The 19,373-nt window shown below is 36.2% G+C and overlaps 1 protein-coding gene across 6 annotated transcripts in view; it reads right to left on the reverse strand.

Moving 5' to 3' along the window:
* Positions 1-19,373, reverse strand: part of Cadps2 (calcium dependent secretion activator 2) — a 418,215-nt gene that overhangs the window by 204,538 nt on the left and 194,304 nt on the right. For all 6 annotated transcript variants that reach the window (XM_048340139.1, XM_048340138.1, XM_048340137.1 and 3 more), the window contains exon 7: positions 9,241-9,352. In XM_048340139.1, the coding sequence (XP_048196096.1) occupies positions 9,241-9,352 (112 nt within the window). The remainder of the gene's footprint in view (positions 1-9,240; positions 9,353-19,373) is intronic.

The following is a 19,373-nucleotide window of genomic DNA, read 5'->3' on the forward strand; positions in this document are numbered from 1 at the left end:
CTATATAAAACCATTTAAAATAATTAAAAATAACTTCAACATCTTTTAAAGAGCTTAAAAGACTTAAGTATGCCAGTTGTTATATCTTTCACAGATCAATTATAGATATTGGCCTTTTTACATCTTTATATGTCATATCACTTTTATGGCTTGAAAGTATTGATTTCATACTTCTCCATGGGTGGAATGGTATAGTCTATCATAGCTAAATCTGTGTTTTGCAAGACTTATTAAGATAAGAAAGTATCATTATTATTCTTGATGTACTTCCATCGGCCATAAATTATGAATTGTAGTAACCTTTACATTTACTTTCTAATACAGTTTCTATTAGAGGACACTGCATGAGCCACTTCATTATGTTTCTTTGTACTACCCTGGATATAATAATGCCTGCCATTTATGAAGACCCTTTCAACTGAGTGTCTCAGAGTGCTTTGTGAAATTTAAATTAATTCCCACATCACCCTTAAAAAGGCTGGCATTATCTTGTTATGTAAATAAGTTGACACTGAAGTTAAGAAGCCCTAAGAAAAATTACTTCAAGATAACAATACACACTTTCAATTGCACATCTCCTCCCAATCTAACACATTACTCTCTTATTTATTATGCAAAAATTATATGAACAAATTTACCTTTGTTCCTCACATTTCATTCACTAGGTACTCTAAGAATCCTTACAGCCAAGTCAATTTCTGTTAATCTATAACATGATGATAAAGAGAAAGGAACAAAGATTGTCCAATCTTGGATATTTTCACCTGTATCTTTAAATAGAAGCATATGGAACAGGCAATTTGAGTAAAATATTTTGGGTTTGACTAGATAATTTACAAACTACAGATAACTGTTGGTATTTACATTAAAAAATCAGCTAGCACTCTGAAGAGTGTAGGAGAATTTTGATTCGTCGTTTGAGTGTGAAATCTACAGAGAAACTAAGAAATCATTGCATAAACAATATACGAAAGTGATAAGACTACTGAAAATCTTTTCAAGCGTAATCTGATATATATGCAAATGAATCAGTAGGTACTAAAACAATGGGGAAAAACAAGGAATAGCAGGTTCAGAATGTGGGTAATACAGTTTCATATCTTCAAAAAAGAAAAAAAAGGGGGGGGCTGGGAATATGGCCTAGTGGCAAGAGTGCTTGCCTCCTACACATGAAGCTCTCGGTTCGATTCCCCAGCACCACATATACAGAAAACGGCCAGAAGGGGCGCTGTGGCTCAGGTGGCAGAGTGCTAGCCTTGAGCAAAAAGAAGCCAGGGACAGTGCTCAGGCCCTGAGTCCAAGGCCCAGGACTGGTCAAAACAAACAAACAAACAAAAAAGAAAAAAAAAGGGAATTCAGACAGGTAGATGCTAAGAAAGGAAAGTGGAAGGAATACAGCTCTGGGGAGGAGAAGATTCCTGGGCAGAAGGAGATGAAGTTCCTTAGTTGTTCAAGGGCTCCTGACTACTATGGAAGAGTCACTACTAGAATCAAAGTCACAAGCAAACAGGTCTCAGAAATTTCAGCTCCTCATGTTCAACAACCAGCTAATTTGAATCATCTACCATTGATTTCAAAGCTTTATGTTTGACTCCTGTGACTTATGCAATACAAGCTAGCAAGGAATGAGTACCTAGCTTCCTAAACTATTGCTAAAGAAATTGAGATGGATATTCTTTTTAGGCCCTTGGCTTTACTGAGGTATAGCAAATAAAATTTGTACATTTATATTACACAAAGTGACTTATATTCACCCTACAGTCATTGCTCTAGGTATCTGTTGAGATAATTCAAGATCTGCTGCCTAAGACAAATTTCAAGTATATAGTATATTATTACTAAATATAATAATGGTGCACAATTGATCTCTAGAAATTACTTATCTTGCCTAATTAAAACTTTGTACCTTCTGACTAACAACTCCACATTCAATCCAAACCCAAGCTGATGGCAACAACCATTGTAGTCTCCGTTTCTGTGAGGTTGATACATTCTTTTAGACTTCATAGAAAGGACTTACGGAGGCTACAACTTCCTATTACAAATGACAGATGACAGAAACTGAAACTTCATTTTAGGCCCAAATTGTATATTATTTTACATTGGTACCAGTTTATTACTTGGTTAGGGGACCTCAGACACTTAACTTAAAGGGACTCATTCAAATTTCTACTACTCAATTGTCTAGGATAAATGAAGCAGAATTAGATGAAATGTGTCCATTTTTTCCCCATCCAGCCTTCCAACATGAACTGAGTGTGTACTGTGAGTCTGAAAATGCTAGGAAGACTGTGCCCCTAAGGTGGGTAGTACATACATCATAGGGTTTACTCTCACAGGGATGATGATACATTAGATTCCATTATGAATTAAGAATTTGTTTTGCCTCTCTGTACCACAATTTCTTTATCTTCAATATGAAGACATTGAAATAAATGAGCTACAGTATCATTTTGAACTTCGAATTTCACTAATAAAACAGAAAAAGACCAAGGCAAGAACTAGTTGGTCTTGTTTCTTAATTACAGATAATAGATCACCTCATTATAAATATTAAAAATTAAAATCAACAATGTAATGGATTAAAGAAAATCCAGCTGAGCATCCATCTTAAGTTTGACTAGCTTAGAAAGTACATTTTGCAGCTAACTCAGTAATATCAATATGCAAGAGAAACATCCTCATGCCACCTATTCTCCAACCCTTAGTTGTTTTGCTCTTAATTACCGACTAAACAAAAGGCGCTGACCAGTCTGGCTAGGTTACTTGTTTTTGTGGTTGGAAGGGTTACAAATGCATTAGCTTTGGTCTAGTGTACATATATAAGACTCTCCTACCTGCTTCTGCACTATCTCCTTTCTCTTTTCTAAAACAATTAGGATTTTTGTTCAAAACAACAATGAGGTTAAAAAAAAGATAAAATACCCTTAGATTTTCTTCCATCCAATTGATGTAAGATAGATATGAAATAATCAGTAATAAATCTGCTAAAAGATATGTGAGTCTTGTATTCTACAAAGGTTAAGTAACTGCCATTATTTTAGATAAAACCTAAACAAATGGAAGGATAAACTCTGTTCATGAGAATCAGAAAGCTCACTTTGTTAAAATGTCTATTCTTCCTGAATTGATCTACAGATTCAGTGCAATCCCAGTGAAAACCATCCTTCCTCCCTGTTTAACCTGAATTTACTATCCAGTTCTAAAATTCGTAAGGTAAGATGAAGTACCTACAGATAACAATTTTGAAAAGAAAGAAAGGAAGGGAAACAACTCCAGGTTGGAAGACTTGTCACTACCTGATTTTAACACTATTGAACTAATTTAATCATGGCAGAATAGTACTTGGCGACATGGCAATAAAACAGATCAATGAGACAGAATACACAGTGTAGAAACAGACCCAAAAGACATTTGATTTTTCAACAAAGGTGCTGAGTAAATTCAGTAGGAAAATCCTTTCCCACTAGCTGTGATAGAACAATTGGTTATTCATATACAAAAAGAACAACTTTAATCAATACATAACTGTAGGCAAAAACATTAATTACAAATGGGACCAAACCTTAAGTGTAAAGACCTAAACCAACAAAACTCTCAGAAGAAAACAAAGCATTCTGAGTTTTGCAATGATTTCTTAGATACAGCATCAAGAGTATGAGCCATGAGAGAAAAAGAAAATCTTAAGTTAGTCTTAATCAAAATTATAGATTTATCTTCTTTGCAATACTGTGTTAAGAGAATGAAAAGAAAGTCAAAACTGGGAGGAAAACATTTAGCCTATACAATAATACAAAGGAGTTATAAATTACATATTATGATCTTTCCAAACTCAAAAGTAAGAAAATAAGCTAATCAAAAATGGAGGGGTGGGGCTGGGAATGTGGCTTAGTGGTAGAGTGCTTGCCTAGCATGCATGAAGCCCTGGGTTTGATTCCTCAGTACCACATACATGAAAAAGGCCAGAAGTGGAGCTGTGGCTCAAGAGGTAGAGTACTAGCCTTGAACAAAAAGAAGCCAGGGACAGTGCCCAGGCCCTGAGTCCCAAGCCCCAGATGTGGCCTAACAAACAAACAAACAAAAAACAACTGAGGGCTGGGAATATGGCCTAGTGGCAAGAGTGCTTAAGCCCTGGGTTTGATTTCTCAGCACCACCTTCATAGAAAAGGCCAGAAGTGGCGCTGTGACTGAAGTGGCAGAGTGCTAGGCTCGAGCAAAAAGAAGCCAGGGACAGTGCTCAGGCCCTGAGTCCAAGCCCCAGGACTGGAAAACAAACAAACAAACAAACAAAAAACTGAGGGGCAGTGGTATCTGAACAGATTCTTTATAATAAAAAGGTAAATAGGCAGGCCAAAAGATGTGCTGTATTGTTCATAGAGGTTGTAAGGAGCATAGTTTAAAGCCACAATGAACTGTCAAGGCAGGTAGGAGGAAGGGACTAGTATGGCTTCTTTATGTAACTCTTGTCCTCCTTGGGACATAGGACAGCCTCCTTTACTTTGATGACACATTGAGATGTCAACTTTTTTTTTTTTTTTTTAACCATAGTCACCTACAGGGACCCCTATGTAGAATGCCTACTTAGGGCTTGGCTTGCTCAGCCTCTTCTCGAAGTGAGAAGTATGTCTGAAGCCTGTTTTTCCCTGCCTCCAGGAAAGCTGCTGGCCACCTAGTCCTCAGAGCTTGACCAGTGGAGTTTCCAGAGGAACAATAAACCCAGGTGTGTACTGTTCTTTAAAGTCAGAATGAGTCTTGTCACGCCTTAAAGCATGTATTTTTATAAGCCGAAGACAGCTGGTGTTAGAAAAACAGAACAAAACAAAACTGTTGAGAATTTGCACTAGAGATGGATTTTCTCTGGTTTTTTCAACTGTCCATATCCTGCTTTTTGCCATTAGTGTTGCAACTGACATTTAACTATTATTTTCTTCAGTAAGTAATTTACAGGTGAAAGGATTTAAGGGAGAAAGAGATCTTTTCTGTGATTTTCAGTTTCAGAAAAGCTGTACTTCCTCAGAACAACAAAAATAAGGGTCTCCTGTGTACAGTGAGTTGACTTAGACATACATGAAATAGAACAGAATTCCCATTCCATTTCATAGCAACTGTTGTGAATTTGCTAGCTCAACCAGCAATTGCCTAGTGGTATGTTAATAAAATTGGATATTAAATTTTGATTTCATCTGGGAGAAAATATTTGTGACTAAGAGTTCACTACCAGCTTCTCTAATGCTGGCAATTCTTTTGAAATACTCAAATATAAATTTCATCAGAGTTAATGCATGACCTAAAGTGATTTTCATCAATGTAGCTGAATCCTTATTTGTAAACATTACTCAATAAAAGTTTTAATCTTTATTCCCCATCCTATGTACTAGCTATTTAGTTAAACATGCTATCTTTGGCTTGAGGAATTAATGAAGTTCTTAAAAATATTAAAATAAGTGAGAAAGTTACAAAGAGACATAAAATTCTATGTAGTTCTATGTAAGTTCAGAATGTTACAAATAAAAATAATGTATCTTGGAAAAGAAGAGAAATAAAAAAAGTTAGACTGACTAGAGTTCCCGAGATGTGTTTTCCCGAGAAGTCAGATTGTTGGACAAATCATAACAAAGTTTGTCTCTTAGTAAGTTTCAGAAACAAAAACATGCACATTCTGATAACTCCTCAGAGAGGATTACTCTGGTGTGCAACAAAGCAAACTAAAAATAGGACTTGATTTTAAAAATGTAGATAAACATATATGCTAACATACTTGCCACAATAAGATGTAACAAATTTCCTGAAAGATAATACTTCTCTTTCAAAGGATAATCACTCCAGTTCGGCTAATTAATCCTAATACTTAAAATGTATTAGAAATGAACTACCTCCTGCTGTTTCCATATAGTATTTACTTTTATGAAAGAAACACAGTAACTCTCATTCAGACAAATTAGGTATGAGCAATTCCATTACACCGTAGGAACAGATTCTTAGGGAAAAAAAGTTTAGACAATCCATAAAGTGAAAAATCTTAATTTTAATAGTATTTAATAGTATTTTTTTTTGCAAAATGTGTATCCAAGGGATGAATAAACTTGAACCATTGGCTGTAGTCAATATTATTAAATCAAATTGAAAAAAAAGATATTCTGACTCTATTGAATTATATAGGAAAATAGCTTTTCTGATTTGTATGCTTCCCCGTGTTCAGTTTCCATTGGGGTGGAAGAACAACGTCTTCCTGTTTGTAGCATCTTCCTGATGTGACAACAAAGCTAGGTAGGAATAGACAATAAGTTATTTCTCCACCAGCTCTCAGAAAGGTCTTCAATGCTGAACATGGTGGTATACACCTATAATCCCAACATTTAAGACACTAAGGCAGAAAGATTCAAAGTTTGTAGCCATCTTTGGTTACAGAGAAAGTCTTTGTCCCAAATTAGGGGGGAAAAGTATATATAAAACACTTCTAGATAAATACTAGCTAGATAAATACTATGTTCAACCTCCCACAAATTTCTTTTGTATGCAGGAACACCATTCAGGGAGTTAAATAGTTGACCACACCAGGGTATTCGATAATTTATTCTGAAAGACAAAATGGAAACTACACTGCCAAGAAAAAGATGGGATTGTTATTTTGACTTTTAAATGGTTATGTGAGGCAAATCTTCTATTTCAGGACAATATTATGTTGTGATTTCGCTACGACATACTGGTAATTGTTTCCTTGGAAAAATCCCTGTTTTCCCTCCAGTGATTCCCTGATACCTGGTGGAAAGTTGGCCATCAATTCAGATAAAAATATCTCCATATGCCACCTTCATGTCCATAAATAGGTACTTGCATCTGCCATCTAGAGATGAAATCTGCTTGTCCACCATTTGCCAAAGAACATACCCTGTAACAGATCAGTGCCTCCTTAAGGCTGAAACATCATTTCAGCTCTCTGTTTGCCAAGGTCTATTTTTTGGGGGGTGGGGTTGCATTTCCTCCTAGTGTGTACATCTTAGTATTCATGATGGGATTTGTACCAACGGTTTTCAACCCAGTTTGAAGTTTATTATACCCTCCATAGAGCATAAAGTACTCCTTCTTGGATAGGCCCTAAACGAAAGGAAAGTTTGGGACCTTGAAGTCTGAAAATCCTCCAAGGAGTTCTTTTGCTATAAGAAAGAGTATTTTTATAGCAATATTTCCCATAGTAAAAAGAAATTATGGTAGCAAAACAGGAAATATATCAAAGAATAGCATTGAACAAATTAAATAATTATCTGGCACATACGTGAATCAGGAAATACGTGAAAAGGAAATTGGAAATTTGGGTGTGTAGTTTCTATGCCTATAGAATTGGAAACATTCCAAAAGTATAAAGGAAGTAGAGCAAATAACTGAAATGAGTAGAAATACTGATTTTGAGGATTTTTTTTTTTTTTACCCAATACAAAGTGCTTCTTAAGATCCTTCAACATCTGACATTGCAAAAGCTATTATCTATCACCAGAAAATTACAAGGAAGATTCTGAGAATTCACTCTCTGGAAAATAGATAAGAATGTAGTCTTCACATGTAGATAGACAGGTACATCACAGAAGACAGGCTTAGAGCCCACTCCTTAGGACAGGACTACTTCATACATAAGAGGGTCCATAAACTTCCCCCACAGAGTGGTACTGAAATTGTTAATCTATCTTCTTCCTTCTTTCTTCTTCCTTCCTCCTCTTCCTCCTCCTCATTTTCTTTTCTTTTTTTTTTTGGGGGGGGGGGTCAGTCCTGGGGACTCAGGGCCTGAGCACTATCCCTAGCTTCTTTTGCTCAAGGCACTCTACCACTTGAGCCACAGCACAAATTCTGGCTTTTTCTGTTTATGTGATCCTGAGGAATCAAATCCGGGACTTCATGCATTCAAGGTAAGCATTCTACCACTAAGCCACATTCCCAGTCCCTCTAATCTATCTAATGATGATGTTTTTACTGCCATAGTGGAGAACATTGGATCCTATAAATATATACTATATATGACGGGATGAGAGTAAGGGGCAAAAAATGAGTGTTTAAGAATGTGTGAGAGGGGCTGGGAATATGGCCTAGTGGCAAGAGTGTTTGCCTCCTACACATGAAGCTCTCGGTTCGATTCCCCAGCACCACATATATGGAAAACGGCCAGAAGGGGCGCTGTGGCTCAGGTGGCAGAGTGCTAGCCTTGAGCAGGAAGAAGCCAGGGATCGTGCTCAGGCCCTGAGTCCAAGGCCCAGGACTGGCAAAAAAAAAAAAAAAAGAATGTGTGAGAAAGATATTCCCATGAGAAACAAAGAAGAGGTGAGAGAGAGAGAAAGAGAGAGGGAGAGAGATGTTCTTTAGAGATACTCTGTAATTTGGCTAAACACAATGGACATAAAAAGAGGAGGAGAAAGTCGGTTGCTGGGGTAATCCTAGTTACTCAGGACACTGAGATATGAGGATTACAGATTGAAGTCAGCCTAGCATGAGAAGTCAGTCTAGGTCCATGAGATTCTTATCTCCAATAATCTGCCCAGAAAATGCTGGCAGTTGTTTTATGGATCAAGTGGTAGAGCTCTAGCCTTGAACAAAATGATGCTCAGGGACAGCACCAGGTCCTGAGTTCAAGCCCAGGACCAGCAAAAAAAAAAAAAAAAAAAAAAAAAAAAGAAAAGAGAACTTAGTCAACAATTCAATGTATATTCTACAAAATTAAGAAAAGTGAGGAAAAGGTTAAGTTGGGAGGTATGTGAGAATACTTAAAAGGGTAACATTGATCAAGATGCCTTATATTCATAAATAGTTTTGTTAAATGGCAACTCCATTGTACAATAACTTAAGGATGGAGGAGGAGGAGGAGGAGGAAGAAGAGGAAGGAGAATAGCTTTTCATCAGGAAGGATAAACTGGTTCATACCACACTCATTTTTTTTTAATTTTAAAATTATCTTTAAGTAGTTGTACAAGGGGTTTCAATTCATGTGTTAACTTATATCCATTCACATTCCTGGCCAGAGAAGCACATGTATAAGATGAATGATGGAGTTCACAGGTACTCCTAATTGCAAAGCCTACCATAACACTGTCTAATTTGTACACAATTATTATTAGCAATTTGGAGCCACAGGTGGATTTATGGGAAATTACAATGAACTGGTAATGTGTAATTCATATACACAGAAAGCTCAAATACTGCTTCCATGGCCACCTTACCCGTGTATCAAGTTAGCACTGTGCTACTGTGGGAACTCACCCTGCCCAGCTCTTTGTCCTCCAGGGCCAGCACTCCCGTGCTTTCTGTGAAGAGCTTCACTTTCACCACAGGCCGAGGGTGGGTGGTGGTGAAATCTCCTTGGGTTCCCCATCTGCAGTGAAGTAACAGAGAGCATTAATTTTCCCCCAGAATAGATGTGTCTCCACATAAGACACATTAAGCGATAGAGAGTCTTTTGTGGCTCCAATGAGATTTTCATCTTTGCTTTTGTTTCTGACAGATGGCACCATCAACAAGGATAATAACAATAAGCTTTACAGCTGTAACAGTCATTCAGCTGCTCAAAAACCTGGCAGGTTGGAGTCCAAAATGCACTATAAGAATTTAGGTTAAGGTAAAGCATAATGAATGCAGATAATTATCTTAATAGATAAAATGCAAATCCTAGCACCATTTTCTTATGTTTGGGAAAATGACTACTAAGGGAGTGTTTACATTAGAGATGCTACGCGTACATGCTGAGGGATTGATTTGTCTCCTTGGGGAAAGACTTTAATAAACAACATCATTAATTTTTAAAAAGTGGGAACAGCATAAGAGTGTGGCTCACACCTGTAATCCTAGCTGCTCAGGAAGCTGAGATCTGAGGATCACAGTTCAAAGCCAGCCCCAGCAGAAAAGTCTCTGCAAGATTTTTTTTTTCTCCAACTAACCACTCAAAAACTAGAACTGGAGCTGTGGCTCAAAGTGGCAAAGCACTAGCCTTGAGCAAAAGGGCACAGGGGCAGAGCCCAGGCCCTGAGTTCAAGCCCCAGAACCAACAACAATAAAAAAAAAAAAGGTGGGGGAATTTTCTCAGATGTATTGCTTTATGTAACTTGTTATAGCTCCTGTCAAAAGAGAAAAAAGTATGGTTCATAAAACTGTGAGGGAACTAAAGTTAATTCCAAATACATTCTCTTAAGAACAGAGTATGTCTTTCGACATCTGGCTTTTCAAATCACCAGAACAAAATAACATATTTTCTTGGCTTATCTTTTAATTAACAGCATCTTTGTCTTTACCACATACCAATTCATTCTAGCTTATTCGCAAATTTAACTGGCACACACTTGGTATTAAAAAAAACCTTATCAATATTTCTTATAACTGAGGGAACATAGCACAGCATGAAGAAAATGCCATTGAACAAAATATCATATGAGAAAAATAAAGGTTTAACAAAATAAAGATCATGTTGAAAATAAAACAAATGCCAGTTTTCTTCTGTTGTTGTGAAGAAAAAAATAGTTTTATTTAAAATTTTTTTTTACCATACTACCTTTATTTGATTTTGTATACCTTATTCAGAAAGTTTGGGAGCTCCATAAAAATAAAGACAATAAGTATATTAAAAATAATTGTTATTGTGTCTTTGTTCTCTATCAGGGCATTTAGAATACTATAATGCGTGTACGGTAAAGCAGAGACCATTTCAATGACTGGCAAAATTAGCATCTCTGTGGAGTCTGTCCTTTGAAAATAAAGTCATATGCCAGAGGGAGGAGAGATTCAATTAGGATGGAAACACAGCTGAATTTCTATTTTAGACTTTTAGAAAGAGGTTAGCAAATGATCTTTTTTTGTGATTTCATTGGATTAACATGGTCTAAGACAGTGCAGAGGCAAAACAGGAATAAAAACAAAGGGAGAGACAGAACCAAAATGGGAGAGGGGGCAGGATTCAACTTAGTGGCAGCCTGATTGGCAGCTGTAAGATAGTTCCATGTCACGATACCACTGGGGGCATTTTGCTATCACAGCAACCCCGCTTTCGGGCATTTACCCAAAGGATTATAAATAAGCAAGACCACACTAAAGCTACCAGCCACAACTATGTTCATTGTAGCGCAATTTACCATAGCTAAAATATGGAACCAACCCAGATGCCCCTCAGTAGATGAATGGATAAAAAAAATGTGGCAAATATGTGGAATAATATGCTTCCATCAGAAAGAATGACATTGCCCCATTTATAAGGAAATAGAAAGTCTTGGAAAAAATAGTATTTAGTGAGCCAGACTCAAAGAAACAGACTCTATGGTTTCCCTCATTAGTAATAATTAGTACATGTCTAGAATAGTCATAGCAGAAGATCACAATAGCTCAATAGCTAGTACATATGAACATATAAGATGATGCTAAGTGAAATGAACTCCAACTTGTTGAAATAAATGGTTTATCATTATTGTTGTTATTTTCAATGTACCATCTGGAATTATGCCTTTTTCTTTTGTCTTTCTTCCCCATGGTTTTACCCTGGATGTCACTGTAGCTCATTTTGGCACTCTGGCTATTGTATATATGTTTATCAGAACTAGGGAAGGGAAGGGGAACATCAAAATCGAGAGACAGAGTGTAAAAGGCAAACCAATGCAACAGCAATACTTATAAGACAAATGCTATATAAACCAACTGTACCCTGGGGGGGGGGTGTTGGGAAGGGGGAATATTGGAGAAAATGAAGGAGGAGGCAACAAGTTTGATAAGACATGTACTCACTGCCTTACATATGAAACTGTAACCCCTCTGTATATCACTTTGACAATAAATAAGTACATTTTAAAAAATAATTAAAATAAAAAATAAAATGCAAGGTTTCTAATAGTCTGGATAGACAGTAGACCTCAGAATTTGCTGATCTTTAAAACAAAATTCTCTTCATAAATTTCTTTTGCAAATGAAATTAATATTTTTACCTCTTCTAACTGGAAAATCCTTTGAAGAAATTTATACTGTTTTGTACGTTTGCTTGAAATTCCCAACCTACTCCTGTATCCTCTAGAGAGTAATTAGTGACTGATTCTATTAGTTATCAGTGAAGAACCTTCCTTGCTTACCCTTGGACCTAGCTCCTGCCATCATCCTGGAAGGGAAAATGTGGGTCATTAAATACAAGAAGACACACAATAGTGAACAGTTAAAAATCTCTCTTGCTTCTAAATTTTGTTTTTGGCTTTTTTCATTTAACCCTTCACAGATAAGTTTCTTCAAAAATGATGCTACAGTCTACCATGACAACACATCTTCTATTTACTCATTAAAGTACTTCTTTTGGCTATCATACACAGACATGTCATAAAGTCATATGCCATTTGCTGAGAGGAGTGCCAAAAAATTCCTACTCCTACTACATGGGAAGTAGAGATGAGTGCATCATAATTCCAGGTCAGCTCAGGCTAAAACGTTAGTGAGACTGTACTTTAAAAAAAAATAATAAAGGCTGGACGGGTGCCAGTGGCTCGTGCCTGTAGCTTCTTGAGAGGTTGAGCTTTGGAGGTTGAGAGTTTAAGGTCAGTCCAGACTGATACATGAATGCTCATTTCAACCAACAGCTGGGTACAGTTTTGTGTGCCTGTCATCTCAGCTATGTGGGAGACTGGGATCGGGACAATTGTGGCTCCAGGTCAGTAGGGTCATAAAGAAGAAAATTTTATGAGATTCCACTTCAACAGAAAGAAGCTGAGCATTGGTGGTACACACCTGACATCTCGGTTTTGATGGGAAGTGGAAAAATGGTACAGGAACTAAAGCATAAAGCAAGACTCCATCTCAAAATAAGCAGTGCAAAACAAGCTGAAAGTGTGGCTCAGGGGTGGAATGTCTGTTTAGCAATGATGAGGTCCTGAGTTTATATCTCAGTCAATAAAAGAGAATAAAGTAAGCTACAGTAACAGTCAACAAAACAGAATAAAATTAAGTACAGTTAAAAAATAATAAAGAGAATATCAGTGTTCACATAATTTGGGTTACAACAGAGAATGTACCAGAGCATCAGAAAGGTTTTCTCTGTGTGTTTTGCTTTAGTCACACCTTCATCCCCTGGCTAATAGAATTCTTGGAAGCTCTTAGAATCCTGAATCATTTATTCTCCTCCTCTCTTCTAAGTCTCCCTCCTGGGCTGGGGATATGGCCTAGTGGCAAAAGTGCTTGCCTTGTATACATGAGGCCCTGGGTTCAATTCCCCAGCACCACATATACAGAAAACGGCCAGAAGTGGCACTGTGGCTCAAGTGGCAGAGTGCTAGCCTTGAGCAAAAAGAAGCCAGGGACAGTGCTCAGGCCCTGAGTCCAAGCCACAGGACTGGCCAAAAAACCAAAACAAAACACACAAAAAAACTAAGTCACCCTCCTTCTCCTCCTCTTCCTCCTCCTGCATTCATGGTAGTACTAGAGATTGAACTCATAGCCTCAAGTTTGCTATGCAAGCACTGTACCACGTGGGCCATGCCAGAAGAGTCAGAAATAATGTGCTTTCGGGCAAAAAGAAACCAAGGCTCAAAGATTCCATCATATCTTGATTGTAACAGGTCACAGAACTAAGGCTGTCTTGAAAATCAGCAAAAATATGTGATTTTTAAAGGGATGCCTAAATATAAATGTGATGGCATTTAATACTCTTTACAATTTCAACATCCCAGGATACAGGCATTAAATGGCACAACTTCGATAATTTCACCTATGAAAAGTTAAAAACTATGTAGAGTTAAAAAATTCTTGAAAATTTTAGAATGAATGGGTTAAAATACAGAGAATACTAATCACTTTTTAAAAATAATCAGAGAAGCAAAAAAAAGGAAGATAATAGGCCTATCTTAATACTCACCAAGATATTTGCTTATTTCCTACTTAATTGGCATGTTTAAGAACTCATAGCAATTAATACCAGTTATTATCTTCCCACAAATGTGCTCAGTAATAAGTAATAAAAGAATATATTACCCTAGCTGTCAATTTGCTTGGCTCAAAATCCACTGCCTTTCTCTACATGTGTAAATATATTATTTATGAAGATACAGACTTCCAGTGTAAATCTTCAAATGAATAAAATATCTATAAAGCACCTAGACTTCTTGGGTATGAAAACTCATGGTAGTTCTTATACAACTGAAATAACTGACATTAATTATGTATTTCCTGTTAAATAAAATACACTGAAAAAGCATATTAAAAGCCCAAACCCATATTCCTGGTCTTTTTTTTTTAATCCAGTGAAGGTGTTTCTAGGAAATTTTCCTAAACAAAACCTCATAATATTATATATGAAAAAGAAAAATTGCTCCAGTGGAACATCTACTATTAAAAGAATGATTATTTAAATTATCAATATATGATGGTTATATTGGAGATGCAAAACCATACATCACGAATATACTAAAATTGAACTGTCATATGAAAGTTATTTTATTTAGTTTTGTGTTTGTCTCAATCTCATTCAGTTAATAAGTTCAATATATTCATACTATTATGTAAACCTGAGTTTGGTTTGGAATTTTATGTTGTACCAATCTATCTCTTGGGTTATGATATGGTAGTCCATTAGATCTAAATTTTTGTGTTAAATTAAAAAGGAAACAGGTATTTTCAGTCTATATTTATATTTAGACAAAAGGAAATGTCTACTTTTATGCTTAAAAACTTTTATATTCTGTGTAGGTTCCTTTTCCACATTCATTGTGAAATCACCTCACATTATTTTATATTTTGGGTCCAAAGGAGTCTGTGTCCTGTATATTATGACTATTATTGATATATAAGCAAGTTATAGCCAAACTTTCTACTTTTTTCTAATGACTTTTTTCCTTTTCTTTCCAACTTGGTTGGCAATTTATAAATTTATCTTTTTTTTCTTCTTTATTATCAAAGTGAAGTACAGAGAGATTACAGTTTCATATGTAAGGCAAGTACACTAATTAAAATTATCTTTTTGATGAGCAAGGGCCCATATGCCTGTAATCCCAACTACTCAGGACGTTGAGATCTGAGGATCACAGAAACTAACCCAGGCAGAAAAGTGCATCTGTGAGACTTTTATCCCCAATAAACCAAAAAGCTGGAAGTACCAGCACCCAGACCCAGAGTTCCAGCTCAGGACCAGCGAACACAGATAGATACGCAGACACAGACAGACAGACAGACAGACAGACAGACAGACACACACACACACACACACACACACACACAATCTTTTCTAACAAACTATCATTAATCTATTTGAAGGACTAAATTTATTATGATAACAATGACACATATTTCCAATGTATCACTTAGTTTTTTCCCATTTTTTATTAGCATCAATTAGGTGTACAAGAAGATTTCATTTTGACATATCCGTTCATACATACAATACATATTGACTGGTCTCATCTCTTCCTTCAAACATGACAGGAGAGAACAAAATCATGGGAAGACATCTCATATTTGAAGTCAGAAGAATACTAGGTTTGAGTCAGGGTTGCTAATGATAAATTTCAAAATAAGAGAAAAAAATTATCATGTGTCACTTTCATTCTCTCTCTAGTTGTCTCTCAGCTGTTTCCCTTTCCCTTCCCATTTTGGTGCTCTAAAGATTGCTAAAGCCACAAGAATAATAGGATCAAATTGTCGTTTAACATCTGTATTTCTTTTATGAAGTATTCATGTTATTAAACCTCCATATTCAGAGTAGAGAAATCATATTATACATGTATCATTTTCATCTGGGAAAGTCTAGTGAGCATGTTAGCATAAAGCCAGGTTTCAGAAAAAACAGAAGATACAATCTCTCACCAGCATTTTCCTTTCTCTGCTTTAGAGCAGAGTAGTTCAAATACATTAGCTTGAAGTATCTAATTTTAAAGAGAACAACTTGGTACATTTGGCATCACAATTTTACTTGGTCAAGACAGCATCAAAGTATGAATAAATTTCTATAAGATGAAAACAAAGATTTTTAAAAGAGCTTTGCATAGGATGACAAATTAAATAGCTGATAGATAAGATAAATTAATTTAACTCTAAAGTATAAGCATGGGATATACATAAATCTCCAGAATGAGATTTATATAATAAACTCCAATGAGTAGAACTGTATTGCATATGCAGGTAATTAACCATTTATAGAAATTTACAAATATATTATGCTTATCTGGTTCCTATATCTTCAACTTTAAAAAAGAGTGCACTGTTTTTTGTTTTGTTTTGTTTTGTTGTTAGTCTTGGGGCTTGAACTTTGAGCCTGCACACTGCCCCTGAGCTCTTCAGCTCAAGGCTAGCACTCTTCTACTTAAGCCACAGCCCTACTTCTGGTTTTCTGGCGGTTAACTGGAGATAAGAATCTCACAGACTTTCCTGCCCAGGCAGGCTCTGAACTGTGATCCTCAGATTTCAGCCTCCTGATTAGCTAGGATTATAGGTGTGAACCACCGATGCCTGGCCAAAAAAAAAATAAAAATGCACTTTTAAAGGTTATTTTTACCTGAACTATCTTTATTGACTTCAGCAAATTTTTAGAGCTTCATAAAGATTTTAGTGACAAAAGTAAATATCTACATATTAGATCTATCATTGCTGATGAACAGCCTACGCACATATTTTATATGTGCTAACATGAAATGGTTCATACTGACACAATTTGTCACAGTTAACTAGAAAAAAAGTAGATCGTGTGTGTGTGTGTGTGTGTGTGTGTGTGTGTGTGTGTGTGTGTGTGTGTGTGTGTTATGGGGCTTGAAGTCAGGGCCTCAGTGCTGTCCCTAAGGTTTTTTTTGCTCAAGACTAGTGCTCTACCACTTGGAGACACACTTTGGTTTTCTGGTGGTTAATTGGAGACGAGTCTCACAGACTTTTTGCCTCCTGAGTAGCTAGGATTATAAGCAAGAGCCGCCAACACCTGGAAGAAGTACAACTTTATTTAGAAAATTATTTGAAAACAAATATCTGTGGATAAGTGATCAATGAAGATTTTTATTGTTTTGAGGGCTTACATTTGAGACTTTTGGGGCTAAAAAAACTGGTTTTGATACATTTCTTTTTCTTGTTTGATACATTCATTTTTCTTGTTCTCATAGTTTCTTCTTCCTGCTTCAGTAGAGCTATTACAGAGTATATCACAAGAACTAAATGCTACATGTCTGCTTAAGGGGAAGCCATAATTTTCTCTATGAGATAAATTTCTGGCAGTATCTTGTTTTTAATACAATTGTGTGGGTATTATTAAGGTGATGTATGGCAACCTTTCTGGCAGTTTCTTTAAACTCATTAAACAATTTCTTCCCTGAAATAAATAATGGCATACGGAGGCTAAGTTCATTGGTGCATATTGTAAGACCAAATGTTATTTAAAGGCCACAAAACAGTTAACTCTGATTTGCAACTTAATATTTCACAATCATTAAGTTAATCAATCAAATATTATGTATGATATGCTTACAACTTTGGCTGAATCAGAAATTGTAATGTAGATTTGCATTCTAACTTAGCCAGATAAATTACATTTTCCATAGCTTATGGAACTGTGGCAAAGGCAAACTTGGCACCTTTTTATACATTGTTTGCAAAATGGAATAATATGTAGGTGAATCATTATCTAAGCTGAGTCCTTTGGTCTATAAGGAATGAAATGTAGAAACCTGGTTAGATACTAAACTGTTTTGGAACTAGAAAACATTTCCTTGTGTTATAGATATAAGTTTACTCTTGCTGCTTTGTTGATCAGTAATTATAGAAACAAAAATTAGAAGTAAGCAATGTGGGTGGAGAGATTTTAAGTGAGAACAAGCACATTTGTGCATGTGGTTAAATTTAAAACTACCTTTGCTATAAAGATTCCATATATATACATATACATACTTTTATATACATACATACATATATAATGCTATACATTTAAGGTTACAATATAATAGTGGATTTAGGAACATTAGAATCCAGCTTATATTTAATGAAAATTATGAGTATTTTTCCTAAGAATCTTCATGAGATTTATAGAACAGAATTTAATAATACGTACTGTTTTTCACTGCAGGAATGTACTGAATGGATAAGGAGAGATGCCAATGTCATATTATTTGTAATTTGTGAAGGAAATTTTGGGCCACAGAAAGTGATTTGTGTGGTGTTATTTAGCAGATTGCATTTAATTATGTAATGGATGGGAATCAGGATGATAGCTAGCTACTGTTAAATCCATTCAGACTTATGTTTAGCTTTCTCATGCATGAATAATAATAATTTCTAGTCAGTGAATACCTAGCTGTGTATGCCTTCTAATTTTTGTTAATTGGTATTTTCTCTTTCTGTGGATTACCCTCTCTTATACTTCTCTAATAGATTCAGGTAAGTAGGGGTCAAATGATTCATCAAATGGAGATCGCTCCCATTGACAGAGACACTGGGGACATAATGCTACCTTTGTCTTCAGGGATCTGAGAGATTTTTGAGGAGATGACTAGACAAAGATGATTAGAGTATAAACTGAGAATTCCAGAAACAAAATATGTACAAGGTGTCACAGAAACTAGGAGTGGGGAGGGGGCAGGGGCACAAAGAAAGCTTCAAAGGGAAGATCATCCTACACTAAGCCTTCAAAGAAACCTGAAAAGTAGATTGTTAGGTATGGAATGAAAGGAAAGCAGGTCATGCTTGATGGTTCTCCCCAGGGATGGCACCTATTTCTGATGAGGGTTTTTAAAAAATGTGGCTATGACAGAGAAGGGACTACATCAGTTTCCATATAGAGGTCAGTACTATGAATGAAACTATCACCATGAAAATGCAGCAACACCCTGCTTAGAAACACACAGGGTGAGAATCTAAGTTGAAAAGATGCAACAGGTGTGGAGGTAGGTGGAATTCAGGTCAGAGAGAGCCTCTCAGGCCAGAAAAGGGGAGGAAAGAGGAAGTCACATGCAAGAAAATGGCATTGTCAGGTCTGCATTTTAGACGTAAACTAAAGAAGAAAAGAAAAACTAGAGGGAATAGAGTACTACAAATAGGGCTCCTGAGTTAATCCTTGTAAGGTGGCAACAGGGTGCTCAAAATGACAATGATGTAGAGGAGACATATCTGGCATCATTAAGGAAGCAGAAGTAACAGGTTTTAGCTATGAGGATCAGAACGAGGAAGAAACTAGAAAATGCCCAAGTTTCTGGCTATAGTGCCAGCATAAGTAGAAATACCACATACTAAGCTGGTAAACAGAAAAGGGTATGTATTTAAAGGTTAAAAAATATGTTTCTACTTTGCACATGCTGAATTTAAACAGTGCATGAGTATGAGAGGAAGGATACTCAGACATAAGATAGGCTGTCTAAGTGAATGTGACTAACTAAAAAAGTAGTTTATGTTGATTGCAGAATTCCTTTTAGTAATGC

This window comes from Perognathus longimembris, chromosome 2 (assembly GCF_023159225.1).
Source record: "Perognathus longimembris pacificus isolate PPM17 chromosome 2, ASM2315922v1, whole genome shotgun sequence".
Taxonomy (NCBI): Eukaryota; Metazoa; Chordata; class Mammalia; order Rodentia; family Heteromyidae; genus Perognathus; species Perognathus longimembris.